General features: G+C 34.1%; 1 protein-coding gene across 2 annotated transcripts; it reads left to right on the top strand.

Moving 5' to 3' along the window:
- On the top strand, window positions 1–10,239 carry LOC146956205 (Acyl-CoA N-acyltransferase with RING/FYVE/PHD-type zinc finger domain-containing protein). 2 transcript variants are annotated; one of them, XM_085727487.1, is made up of 20 exons: window positions 1–151; window positions 451–1,435; window positions 1,516–1,584; window positions 1,669–1,867; window positions 2,989–3,073; window positions 5,045–5,155; window positions 5,305–5,373; window positions 5,510–5,591; window positions 5,688–5,747; window positions 5,840–5,892; window positions 5,969–6,135; window positions 6,469–6,625; window positions 7,025–7,082; window positions 7,167–7,223; window positions 7,312–7,560; window positions 8,341–8,402; window positions 9,045–9,101; window positions 9,185–9,278; window positions 9,424–9,564; window positions 9,753–10,239. In XM_085727487.1, exons 2-20 carry the CDS (start codon window positions 599–601, stop codon window positions 9,834–9,836), a joined length of 2,691 nt encoding a protein of 896 aa, XP_085583613.1. In that variant the 5' UTR covers window positions 1–151; window positions 451–598; the 3' UTR covers window positions 9,837–10,239. The 2 variants fall into 2 exon arrangements, with proteins under 2 accessions (XP_085583613.1, XP_085583619.1); XM_085727493.1 differs by lacking the exon at window positions 5,045–5,155.
- Window positions 10,240–14,938: the final 4,699 nt, after the last annotated feature.

The following is a 14,938-nucleotide window of genomic DNA, read 5'->3' as shown; positions in this document are numbered from 1 at the left end:
ATTCCCGCACTCTCTCACTTTTCTCTCTTTACCTTTCGTTCCTAAACCAAACCCTAACACTCTTCTCTCTCCAATCTCCTTCACTACACTTCTCACTGTTCTTCATCAATCTCAGATCTGTTCTTAATTACTCGATTCATGTCTCTTTAAGGTCGTCTTTCAATTTTCTTTCATTCTTACCGATTCAACGTGTTTGGATTTGAGTTTTTCCAATTTTTTTTTGATTTTTTGTTATATGAATTTAAATTAATTCTGGTTATTTCCTGATATTCTTGAAAATGATTGAATTAAACGGTTATTCGGTTATTTTCGATTCAAAAGTTTATATCGGATTGGATTATTGTTTTTTTTTTATTGTTTTAATTTCTTTTTTTTTTTGTGATTTTTTTTGTCGTGTTTGTTGTTGATAATTGATTAAAAACCGTTTCTAATTATGGTTTTTATCTTCAGGCATTGATTGAATACGAATCTGAGTGAATTTCAGTGAATTCGTGTTTGGCCTTGATTTATTCGTGCATGCTGTGCGGTAGTTTTGATTTTCTGTTAGTTATTAGGAGATTTGAATTTGAATTCTCAGAGGCTCTGTTAGTTGGTTTTGATGGGAGAAGAAGCAGTTTGTGTGCAAGAATTGGTTGATGGAAAGACGGAAAATACCGAGGAATCAAGGTTGGAATTGAAACGTGATTATAACCAATGTGTTGCTGATACTGAAACAAATGTTCCGCCTAATAAAAAACAAGCTAAAGAAGTATCAAATGATGAATTGCGTTCGGAAGTTACAAATCCAAATGTTTCTGCAACAGAACATGCACAAACCTTTCATGATATTAGCAGCCAACCGACCGAATCTGAGAATGTTAGCCATGCAGAGTGTGGGGAACTGACATCTACTGGTTTGGAGAATTCCAGTTCTCATGATACCGTGAGTGATGAAGCTGGTGTTCGGAATAATGATAATGATAATATTAATAATTTGTGTCAGAATGATAAAGGTACGAGTAGTAACGATGCAGTGTCCCGTGTTGTGATGGAAATCCCGAAGCATGCTAGTTCAACCGGTATTCGAAAGATTACTTTTAAGTTCAGTAAAAAGAAGGAGGATTATGATGATTACCAAACACCTACTGGCTATACCGATGGCAGTGGCAGTGACTATGGATATAGCTATGGGAATGGCAGTGGATATGGCTATGGATATGGTTATCACGGGGATGATGAATATTTGGCAAATGATGATTATAATAGTGGGTTGGTAGAGAGCTCGTATGGCAGGGGATATGTTCCTTATGAAGATTCGGAGTTGTATTCTGGCAATATGGAATTGAAAATGTCAAAGAAAGTAGTTCCAAACGCCTTCCCCAATAATGTGAAAAAACTATTATCAACCGGTATCCTTGATGGAGCTGCAGTGAAATATATTTATAACCCTGGAAAGGTAAAGAGCAGATTATCCCAGTCTGTTTTTTTTTTTTATACACTTCTGCTGTGTTTCTTCTTATATTTTTCAATTATTAGGTTGAGCTCGATGGGATTATTGGTGATGGTGGATATCTGTGTGGCTGTTCAATGTGCAGTTACTCTAGAGTAAGTCATTTGATTTATTTATCGATATTATTGGACATTTGATTTATTTATCGATATTATTAGCTAATTTCAATGTTTTCTCAGGTGCTCAGTGCCTATGAGTTTGAGCAGCATGCTGGTGCTAAGACTAGACATCCAAATAATCACATATTCCTAGAAAATGGAAAACCAATTTATAGCATTATACATGAAATAAAAACTGCCACAAACAGCACGCCAGATGAGGTTATAAAGAATGTGGCTGGTTCATCTATCAACGAGGGATCCTTCCAGGTTTGGAAAGGTGACAATTATTTCTCTGGTTTTTTTTGGTAGTGCTTCAATTTTTTTTTTGGTAGTGAATTATTTCTCTGGTTTATAATTGCATTGTGGAGCCTATATGTTTTCGGTTCATGTTGGTCAAATCAAATAATGACATGTGTGCTGGGAAAATGTGCTAATTTTTGTGGGTTTAGATTATTTGCTGGCAAGTTATTGGCAGTCTTGAAAAGCTATATAACATTTTACAGTAGTCTTGATTTGAAACTGATGTTCAACTATCTAATACTAAATCAGAACCAGTTATTGTATTATGTAACATAATATCTAAGTGTGTCTTTCCTAGTACACTTTTATGGAATAAACCTCTCGTAAATGTAAGGTAAAAAAACTACCTGCAATAATAATAATAATAATAAATCCATAGTGGGTCTGATCCTTCCTTGGACCTTGTTATAGTGGGAGTTTTATAGTACCAGATTGTTCTCCTCCTCTCTTATCTAGGGTTGTGCTTTTCTTCAACAAACTGCCATATATTTCTCTACCCAAGTAATCTTTATCTTGTTGATGTCCACGGATTCCATCTTCTGTATAATCTACACTTGCCTTTTGACTTGAGTTTCTAACATCACTTTATTTGATGATAGAGATGTATCAGTTAGCCATCTACTTCGATATTTATGAGTAGTTTGTCACAGTAATTATATGTTTAATTTTTTTTTCTTCCGAAAGTTTAAACAAGCATTCTAAAAGCACTTAAGTGGTTGAGCTTTGTCAAAATATAAGTGATTTTTATTTTTAAAAAAGCTTAAATAAACACACTCGCAATCATGATAGTCGTTTGGTCATCTAGGAGAGTATTATTGCCAATCACCAAATGTTCCAAAAGCTTAAGTTGCTAGGTGAAAGCTTATGAATGATTTTATATCTAACAATTATCATTGCACAGCATCCACGGATGGGAAGGAATAGAAATATAAAACATAGAGTAACTTGTGCATGTTGTTTGCCGCAACTTGCATTGGTATACATATTAGTCATATGGATGCAGACTACATATCAAATAGTAAGAGGTGTTTCTTTTGCTTTGCTTTTGGACCTGGATTTGTCTTATATATGTTTATATTTTTTCCATGGATTCTGCAGAAAGTCTCCTACAAAGCAGCAAGAAGGTTCCAACTCAAAAAAAATACAGCACAAAGTATACTGGCATGCCTCATACATACAACAGGTAAACCAGAAATAAACCTAAAAATAATATCTTTTAATGGTCATGATGTACCACCCAAATCCAGTTTGGACCCAATTATTGCATGTTCAGTTTGGCCTCAGTTATTATTCTCTCCGTCTCTTATTAATTGTTGTTTAAGGTTATGCACACTTAAGAAAATCATTTGATAAAATGACATTCAGCAAAGTACCGTTATTACTAAAGTAGTTAGTGACATCGTTAGGTGGATTGAGATACACGATAAATAAAAGTATTACTGAAAAAAGGTAATTAATGTTTCATTGATATTTTAAAGCGACAAATAATATGAGACACATATTCTAAATGCAAAACTTATTATGAGACAGAAGAAGTATAGACTAGCTATGAATTAGTTGTAACTCATACCAACCGCCCGTTATAAATCATATCAATGATGATTTCATCTATCTTGCCGATGAGCCAAGTCATGCTGCAATAGAATTTCCCTGGCTATGGTGCACAGTGCACACCAACCTAAATTTCGATCTTGTTTTCATTTTTTAGAAATTTAATTAGGTCTCCTTAATTTTCTTGTGGTTTAAAGCTTCCATATTTTGTTATTTGGCGGAATTCAAGAAGTCTTAGTTCTTGTTGCCAGGAAATTTCCATTAACGATCAGTCCAATATCATCTGTTTTAGTTTTAGTTCTCCTACACCTCCATCATTTGCCTCTGCAGTCATGTTTTGTGAAGCGCATATTGAATTTCAAGCGTTTGTTTGTAAATTCTAACAACCAACAAGCTTAATTGTTAGTGAGCTTTAGCTTGGTGGGGGCAGTAGAATAGATGAAAAATATCTCATAATACTTGACTGTATCTTAGAGAATTATGTGTTAAGAGTACCACATTGGATTGGATTTGATATGGCATGAACAAAAGTTTATAATGAGTGAAGTCCTCACCTTGCAAACCTGTTGTAAGGGTTGAGTTAGGCCCAACCCAAATTCTAAGATGGTATCATAGTCTATCCAAGATCCGTCGGGCCATCTTCTATCCGCTCACGTCACACTCCATATGTCCAATCCTAGGCGTGAGGGGCTTGTGTTAAGAGTTCCATATTGGATGATATTTTACCTGAATATAAGTTTATAAGTAAGGGCAGTCCTTACCTTACAAGCCGCTTTTGTGAGGGTTGAACTTGGCCAAGCCTTAATTTCTAAGAATTAAGAGTGTGTTTGGATGAGGTAATTTGGAATTTTTAAAGAATTTAAAATTCTAGGCAATTTACCTCTAAGTATTTGAATTCCCTCATAACATTACATTTCCTCAACATTACATTACATTCCCCCATCCAAACAATGGAATTCACCTCAAAGTATTTGAATTCCCTCACAACATTACATTCCCTCAAAACATTCCCCCATCCAAACACACTCTAAGAGTATCTTGAACTTTGTCTTAGGACTGTTTCTTTTTTGTTATATTTCATGATTTGTTTTTATATTAAACTTGGGTTAAAATTTTAGTAATTGTTATAATTATTTTCCTTATTTAATTAGGATTAGGAGTCTAGGATTAATATAAATAAGGGTTAATGATAAAGCCATAGTCTCCGTAAGTTCTTTCTCATGTCTTCTTCTTTATCAAAAATCCTATAACTTCAGTGTGTAAATTACCTAATTCATTTGGATATAGGCAACCTTCTTAGAATTAAGGCTTGGCCTAGTTCAACCCTTACAAAACCGGCTTGTGGATAAGACTAATTATTTCACCACAGCATTTCTGAAAACTTGGATTCAGTCTTATTCTGTCAAATGTTATATTTTCGAAACTATTCTCGTGTTAACAGCTGACTAAAATAAATTATTTCACCACAGCATTTCTGAAAACTTAGATTCAGTCTTCTTCTGTCAAATGTTATATTTTCAAAACTATTCTCTTATGTTAACAGCTAAATAAAATAAAAAAGAGATGACAAGACCTCTTAACCTATTTTATTTTGATGTTCCAGTCAATCTATAGAAAGTGCGAGCTCCTTCTCATCTTCGCGTGTGCGAAATCATTTTGAGCAGCAAATGTATGTGAACCAGACAGCTGATGAGTGGAAACGAGTCGTAAAGAAGTGTGTTCTCCCTCTTGGTTTATTTACTAGTACTTGATACTTGATTTTTGAGCATGTTTTTGGGCAGTCTGCATATGTAGAAGGTTATCTGTTCAATTAAATTGTAGACCTTTCCTTCTTGTATATTCACAATATACCTTTTTCTGCAGACCAAGCACCTACACTTACTACTCAGGTATACCGCAGAAGAGAAGTGCTGATGGTTGCACTAAGAAAAGGTACTTTTTGTTTTGCTGTGTTTTTTCTAGTTGAAGATACTTGTGCTGCTTTTCTATGTCTCTCTAGCATCTCCATGTGAATAGAGTTTTCTTAGGTAATGTAGCTTAAAATTTGAATTGCATTTTGCTTTTTCAGGGACAACGATTTGCACAGGTTACTTTTTATGCCTAATGGCCTACCAGATGGTGCCGAGTTGGCTTACTATGTCAAAGGACAGGTGTCTTCACATTTTCTCTTAATATTGTGTTTTTGGATTGATTTGCTCATGATTTTAATTTTTTCAAATATGTGACTTGATTGACGTGCTTTTCAGAAATTACTTGGAGGTTACAAACAAGGAAATGGTATAGTCTGTGGTTGTTGTGATATAGAGGTATGGTCATATACCTATTGGCACCGACTACATATTTATACATGTGAAAGTGCTAAGATAAGCTTTATAACATTTTGTTCGTGGGTAAACAGATAAGCCCTTCGCAGTTTGAAGCCCATGCTGGAATGGCGGCCAGACGTCAACCGTGAGTAGTTTGTTAAATAACTAAATTGACTTTTCTATTTTTCTTCATCTCAAAATAATTTTAATCCTTTTTGCAGTTACCGCCACATATATGCTTCCAATGGATTGACACTTCATGATATAGCTCTCTCTTTAGCAAATGGTCAAAACCTTACTACGGGAGATAGTGACGATATGTGTGCAGTATGTGGAGATGGAGGAGATTTGATTCTTTGCAATGGATGTCCTAGGGCTTTTCATGCAGGTGAACAAATGACCTTCTATGTTTTTTAAAAATTGTTTATTTGCTAATATTGTTTTTATATTAATTTTTTGTTATCAATCAATCTTACTATTTATTAAAAAAAGATATCATAATATCAAGTTATTATAAAATATTTTCTTATATTCCAACAATATCAGTTTCTCAAGTTTTCTTTATGCTGCTTAAAAAAAAAAGTCCTCTGTTATCCAGTGCAGTATTAGACAGTGACAGATGAAGTTTGTTGCATACCTGGTTTCTTTCTACCTTATTTTGTTAATACCGGCAACAAGATATCATATTATAATATTATGGTATTTTCTATTTCAATTGCAGCCTGCTTGGGTTTACACAGTGTACCAGAGAGTGGTTGGCATTGTCTAAATTGTGAAGATAATACCGGTGATGAAAGAGGTGCTAGGCCAATCATGATACGGTTGACACGGGTTGATAAAGAACCAGAATATGAAGTGGGTGGATGCGTTGTTTGCAGGTAGGTGATATGATTGTTTGTTTATCTTAAGATATATCAAAGCAATCACATTCTGGCAACTTTATGGAAAGGATGTGCAATTTTACTTTCATTTAAGATTATGGTAATGGATTATTATGTATCATGAGATCAAGGGTTTAGTAACATATAATGCTACGAGTTCAATGCAATGTGTGCCGTTGAATTTCAAAATGATATCTGCATTTATTTATTTTTTCTGCTAAAGATAGTTCAGTTTGGATACTTGCATACTAATTATTTGTCATATTCTTATACCAATATATTTTTTTGGGAACTGTGAGGGAACTTTAATCTGTTATAACTGTAACTGTTTCCAGTCAGCATTAAGCTTTATTTTTATACATATTGAATTGTTAATTTTTTTGGATTGATCGACAGGGCAAATGATTTCAGTGTTGATAAATTTGATGACCGAACAGTAATAATTTGTGATCAGGTATGTTAATTACCCTATGAAAATTGTACTTAACTATCTCTTTCTGTTGTCAAACTGTTAAAGTGTATTTTTGTTATTTTCCAGTGTGAGAAGGAGTATCATGTTGGTTGCTTGCGGGACATTGGGCTATGTGAGTTGGAAGTAAGCACCAAGCCTTGTAGAAAATATCCATGTGATACTTGTGTTTTCTTTTCATTTTTTTTTTCATCACATGCTATTTTTACTACAGGAGCTTCCCAAGGATAAGTGGTTTTGTTGTGACGACTGCAATCGAATATATGTGGCTCTGCAGAACTCAGTTTCTGCTGGAGCAGATACCATACCATCTTCCTTGTCGGAACTAATAATCAGGAAGCATGAGGACAGGGGATTATGTACGTATGGAGACATGAATGATATCCAATGGAGAATTTTAAGTGGCAAAAGTCGTTATGCAGAGCATTTACCGTTACTTTCACGAGCTGCTGCAATTTTTCGAGTGAGTGTTTATGGCTTCTGTGTTACTTGTGACCTTGAATTTTTGCTGTATATGGTTGATATTTTTAATATTTGTGTCAAAAATCTGGTTTTCATGGTTTTTCCTTGCACGATATTCTCTGTTCCTTACTATAAAACCCACTTTTGAGATTTATTTTTCCCTTGATATAAGATTCTTTACAAAATTTCACATTCATTAATATTTTCTTTTCAAAAATACCCCTATTTAATATAAAGTGACTTTTCTACATACCCTTTCACACCGGGTTATAGGCCTGGAGCATGGAAAATGTTGGTGGCCCAACGATGGATTTAGAAGACACTCTAATACCATCTTATAATTGAACTTGGGATCTAACTCATTATGACAAGATCATTTTGCAAAACGAGGAGTGTTCAAACTTAATAAACACTACTTAAGCTATATTTCTAGGTGTTGTAGATTGAACACACCCCCTTACACAAAATGAGGGCCGTTCAAACCTAATAAACTCTACTTAAGCTATATTTCTAGGCGATTTAGAATTGAACACACCCCCTTACACCCAATGAAGGCAGCCCAAAGACTCCACAGTTAACACTGCTTTGCCAAAGCAACTACTGACTTTTCCTTTAATTGGGTTTACTGAGATGGGGGATTCTCTTGCTCATTTAGGTTGTAGAATAGTTTTTGGTAGAAATTTTTAACTGTTGTGAAATATTTACATTTTGAAAATGCCTCTAGCATTCTATCTTTATTTTTTAACTGCATTTTGTTCATGCTCTGGTAATGTTTCGACAGGAGTGCTTTGATCCCATCGTTGCAATATCTGGTCGTGACCTGATTCCTGTTATGGTATATGGGTAAGCAACTACAATTTATTTTAATGTTGGTTGATAGTGGTATCCTCTCTATACAACCTTCTTTCCTCGTGCTTTCAGTTTCCCAGTGGTTAGTTATTGTACACATGAATTATTAACAGTCTTAAATTACTAACTGTAGATTATAGACTACCAATGCCATATGTTGAAGCTAAACCTGAATTGTGATAAATATGCATATTTCCTCTTTTACTCTCTCATCCCCTCTCCTCTACATAATCAATGGTCGATGGAAAACCTAGTTGATAGGCTGTCTGACATTGCGTAAGAGCATGTTTTAGGGTGATTTAATTTCCACTTCTATCCATCGTTCACAGGAATTTTTTCATTTAGCATGAGTTTATATATTTTTTATTACGAGTCTTGGCAGAGTCTTTTTGGTAGACGAGTCACATGATGATGCATTTGTCAACAATGGGTTTTAAATGATTTTTTCAAGAATGTTGCTAACTAGTGTAGTGCCATAGCCCATAAGGACACTAGTTAAGAAATCAATGCACGAGAAACTTAATTGAAAATCACAAGATTAAATGTTTAAGGAATCTTAAAGCTCAATTAAATGTATTTTGTGGTCTCTTTATTCCATGTTTTCTGATAATATAGTGTATTTTGAATTTTGTGCAGGCGAAATATTTCTGGCCAAGAATTCGGGGGAATGTATTGCATCGTTTTAATTGTGAAGTATGTGGCTTTCTCTGCTTTCTTGTTTTCCTGATAGTTCTTAATTTTGGTCAAACTGACTTCGTATGTATCATACTTTGCAGTTCTATTGTAGTATCTGCCGGGCTTCTTAGGATTTTTGGCCGCAATATTGCTGAGCTTCCCCTGGTAGCTACAAGTAGAGAGCATCAAGGAAAAGTAAGCAATTATTTTTTTTTACGAATTACTCATATTGAAAAAGTGGACTAATAGATGCATTCTAATAACTTTCTTTTTTACATCTTCCAAAGATGATATATTTTACCAACGATAAGCTCTATTAACATGCGATTTTCCCTTTCAGGGTTATTTTCAAGCGCTGTTCTCTTGCATAGAGAGGTTGCTGTCTTCTCTAAATGTAGAAAAGCTGGTGCTCCCTGCTGCAGGGGATGCAGAGTCCATTTGGACTAAGAAATTAGGCTTTCACAAGATGAGTGAAGATCAGGTAAAGTTCATCTTCTAAATTTACTGGTTAACTTAAACACGACCTTTATATATTATTGTTATCTTACTGACATGGCATACTAAGAGAATGGTTATGTTGACCTGAGTTCAGAATTGGAAGAAACTGTTGCGAACATTAACAATTAACAAGTATTAACAACTACAATTTTTGTTTTTTGTTTTGGCCAGTTAACCAAACATCTTAAAGAGGTGCAGCTCACCCTCTTCAACAAAACATCAGTGCTGGAAAAGATGGTGCAGGCGACAGAATGATGTTTTATTTGGTGTTGTAACTAAATTTTGGTTATCTAATCATTTTTTAGCATTTCCCTCACTGTAACATTACTTCTATGTTCTTGCTCTTGGCTCTATTATTTTTCCTTTTCCTATATTTTTTTTGGAGTATGGGTGATTGTGGCAGCCTTGTATAATGTAGGATAAAAGAGTAAGTTTTGAAAATGGGGAACGTGGCCTAAAATGGTAGAAGTAGAGGATTTGAGAGCATGCTCACCAATTTTTTTTTATTAGCATGCATGTCCGCTATAGAATTTTACTGTATTTTTTTTAAAGATTGTATGCATCATGTTGAATTGACTTGCATGGTTCTTGGCTCTTTTTGGAACTTCAAACAATGATGAATTATAGTAAAATATTGTTGTACATATTTACGGCAAAAGCACGCACTATTATAGTATTTATAGCACCGTAATACATTTGAGAAATACATTCAGATCATTTATATGTTGTCTTAGAAAATATATATTTGGTGGATTCTAAGGTGATCATTTATAATATTTTGCATATCTGCCTACTGGCGTTTCTCTATCAAAGCATCATTTTTGAGATGATGTTATTTGTTTGGGTTTCCTCCATTTTTCAATTTGGGAAGAGTTCTTGTTAGATTTCACCATGAAAAACACCATCGGAGAAATCACCGGAACTCAAATGGAAGAGATGTGTGAAAACTTGTAGATGTTATCATTTCTTTTGTATAAAGTATGCTTCACTGGTGAGGGACTTAGTTGAGTTTCTTCCACTCGATTGATATTCCTTCATCACCTTACCCTTTTTACCTCATCATTTTTTATATTGTTGCTGTTCATCTATATACCAAAAGCCAATCACAAAAATCATACCCACGGTTGATTTGGTCACTGAGAAATAGAGAACATATCAGAGGCACGCCAATTGCTGGTACTTTCAATTGTGAAATTTCGGCTATAATCTACTGTGAATCAAAAAGCGTCCTACTGCTTGGTGCTTTAGAACTACCTCCTGAGGACACCATACTCCATTAGACTTCTTTCTTTGGTTTCTGGCTTTCTGCTGCGATGATCAGCCATGTATCTTCTTTCCACATATCTAGAAAGTAGAAAGAAACACTTCAATCATTGAAAAAATAAATAAAGTAGAACGTCATAATTTTCCCATCCTATTGCCTCAGTGCCAGTGGTCGTATTCAAAATTCTATCTAACTTAACATCCTATTACAAGCAACTTCAAAATTGGTTGCATTGTCCATGAAATGCAAGTGAATCTCTGCACATATCACATGATGGCTGCTACGGACAATTAGAATAGTTGATGAGGGGATGATATATTATGTATTATGGACAAAGGTTGATACTTGAGGAAAAAGGGAACACCATGTATTATCCTGCAAAATATTACAACCATGCCACCAACCTTGCAAAGTTCAAAAGATTATTAAAAGTTACATTCTTCAAATTGCATTCACTGAAATTTATTTCATTTCATATCAGAATAAAAAAGATTATCGAAATTATGAATTCTTCAAATTATGAATTCTTTTAAATTCTAACCTGGTTTGAAGGTATCACAAGAACAAAATCATTATGAAAAAAAGTGGTTAATTTGTTTATATTTTTTAGCACCAAAATTGAAATTTTGTCGTTCTCTTTATACTTATCAAATTAGGATCCTATCAAATAAATCAAATTATAAATACAAAAGATATATTAACAATCAGCAGTTCGTATACAGAATTGGTAGCATTTTGAATGTTGTGAAAGATACTTGAGATTTCCTGTTTACTATCCTCTCTATCCTTAGATCTAGTCTGGTGATTTCCTTGAGACATGGTATTTATGGTTGAAAGTACTCCTCTTTGCAGGTAATGCAAGGTCTTGCCAAATCTATAGCTTGGCATGGAGAGGGAGCAACATTCTTCATTGAGGACTGTTTTTCACATCGAGGATAGCTGGGTTTTGACATCTCATGTTCCCTGCGCATGAATCATGGTTAAAAATATGTAAAGAGAGAACTAGATTTTTTTTCTTCATCTTGCGCTTGTTTTAAATGTTTGTAATCTATTCAGATTTTTGTTAATTTACCAATATAAATACGGGTTTGAATTGCATATTTTAAATCAAGTTATTTTTAAATAATGTATCGCTCATTCTTTCTCCATCCTTGAACATACATCAAGCTTCTAACCTGCGGGATTCCATGTTGTAGGAGAAAAGCCTGATCTTGCACTTGTAAAGATAGTTGCATTTCTTACTTTTTCATCAAGATAGAACCGAGCTTGAATTTGATGGCATTACACAACATGTTGAATTTTTGGACCATCCATTTGATTTTCCATCTTTCCTAGTTTCCGTGATGTTTCCTTGACAAACACTCACATTGTATATTATCCTTTAGGCATCCCTCTCTGATCCTATCTTTCTGTTTGTTTGAGTGGTTTTTGCATTAAGAAATGGACGTTTGCTCTTCCGTCAGCTCCGATTCCATTCCAATATCTTAATACGTCTGCTCTGTTGCACTTTTGAATGTCAATATTTATTGATTGATTGCCTGCTGATAAACCATTTTTCGCAATTTGCTAGGCACATAGTGTGTTAACTAATGCAGGTCAAGCAAAGGCAACGAAAAATACATCTATTTAATATAAGGTGCCTTTTCAACACACCGTTCACGAGCAGGGTTATAGTCCCGGAGCATGCACAATGCCAGAGGCCCAACAATTTATTTAGGATATACTCTAACTCAATTTAACAAAATCAGTTTGCAAAATGAGGACCATCCAATATGGGATCAACACTCCCCTCACACCCATTGTCGCAAAATCTAGTCGTGTGCCCTGATTCCTGTTATGGTCTATGGATAAGCAACTACTAGTAAAATTTATTTTTAAGTTGGTTGACTGTGGTTGGTCTTCATCTATACAGCCTTCTTTTCCTCTCCCCTACATAATCATTGGTCATGGAAAAGCTACTGATAGGCCCTCCGACCTACCTGTGTCAGGACGTGTTTTTGGATGAATTAATTACTAGTTCGTTAAAATTTTATTGTGTTTGCAAACCAATCAAAACAACAGTTGTCTTCACAAAACGTACGTTCCAATATGAAAACATGCTACCATTTCATTTCTTTTCTCATATGATAGTTCTCATATGAAAATCATTCCCTGCATTATGATTTTAGTAACTTCCAATTGTAATTAAATTTTACATAACTCCTTCGGTTACAACATTAGTCACAATCTTTCGGTTACTCGTGTGATGATGAAAAGTGTTTGAATGAAAAAGACAACTATTTCTCTAACAAAAAAAATGAGATGTTGCATAGAATAATTGTATAATAATATTTTGAAAAGGAAGTACTCAAAGTCATTCAAATATTTATAAATAATAATTATATCCTAAATCAAATGAGTTTTATTAAATATTAAAGAATGTGTATCATACAACAAATGTGATTAGATAAATGTACAGTACAAATAGAATGGTTCCACATTTACATGATGGTTTGCTTCTTGCTCAAAAAAAAAAAAAAATGATGGTTTGCTTCTAAGTAGCAGTCAACCATATAAATGTACCAGATGTATGTGGCATCTCAAAATGAAGATTTACAGTATTGCTTAGATTACAAAAGGTACCACCTTATCTATACGGCATAGTCTTCAATATCTCTTCATAAAATTCAAAAATCTAGTAGTGGTTTATCTGAGACAGGAATCAACTTCACAAAAACACCAATTGGCCAAGAACACAAACAATCCATTGTCTCCAATTCAACCCAAATTGGATCCTCTTTGTATCAGCAAACATCAAAAACTCAACCATCACAACTTGAAGCACCAATGTTAAACCAATATTTCCCAAAAACAGCTTGCTCTTACACATCCCTTCAAAACCATTATTCTCCAATTTCCATGCATTAAACTCATTAAACACTTGAATAAATGTATTAAATATCAATATGTCATTTACCTCTGATGTCATACCAAAAATAATATCACCTTTAAATTGAAGAGTTAATAAAATTACTATTTGGAACAAAGCTTGTCTATAATAAAATTTGCATGAGTGTCAATTACAAATTATAAAAAAAATCTGATGCCTGACTAGATGCTTTGAGTCATTGAACGGTAGTTAATAACTACGAACGACTATTAACCCCCCGTTTGGAAGCGACCGGTAGTGAATTGCCGTCGGGGTATTTTCGTCAGTTTGAGGTGATTGTGAGCATATACTAGATGCTTAAAGAGCAATTTTCAAAACCAAATATGATCAGTTGATCTGAATGAGGAATCAAAGTTAGAAAGGAAGCTTCAGAAATCTATTCCAAGACAACTAAAAGTATTAGGAAACTAAAATCATCAAATAACTATTTGAAATTTCTTCAGAAAGCTCTCGTCAAATATTTTCATTAGAAAAACCACTACGTTACAAAGCTTAAATATTCAATTCATCAGAAAGGTTTTGAACAAGTAACTGATCATTCTTTTGTATTAATTATTTTCAAACCATGTCTAATAACATAGAATATTTGTGTGAACTTCTTCTTGCACTTATTCTAAATAGTAATATATCTCAATACATTTCTCAAAATCATTCGTCGCTGTTAGTTTTTGTCGCAAATAGCTTGAAAAATATCATGAAATAATGGTTTTGCAATAACCTACAGATGTAGTTTTAACTTTGAACTTTAGTAAGCAAGTATCACAAGTATCCTCCTTTCCCATTCTACCTCCAAAAGCTATAAACTGAAAGATTTCTTACACGTCGAAGTGATCTAGATAACTCAATAACGGCAGTCAGAGCCACGTCCTTAATTTGTGAGCTCCAACAGTCATTAATGAATTGAAGGGCATGGAGAAAGCTCAAATTATCGAAAGCATGATTGAAGCCACAACAAATCCAATACCACAATTTGATGGCAAAGTTAAGTTATCCATGACAGTTACAAAGTCAATGATGAAACAAAAGCAAATAGATTTTCAGGGTTGAAGAGATTGAAGATGGGTCACACAATTAGTAGTCAAGCAGGTCCCTTGCCAATAATTTTTTCACAAGCAAACAAAGCAAAATACAATTCGTGTAAGGTTGCCAAATGTAAGAGTTGCA

The sequence above is a fragment of the Medicago sativa genome, chromosome 1 (genome assembly GCF_051527215.1).
Source record: "Medicago sativa cultivar Bolivia chromosome 1, Bolivia_mono, whole genome shotgun sequence".
Lineage (NCBI taxonomy): Eukaryota > Viridiplantae > Streptophyta > Magnoliopsida > Fabales > Fabaceae > Medicago > Medicago sativa.
Note: the sequence above shows the minus strand (reverse complement) of the source record. Positions and strands in the feature narration are given on the sequence as shown.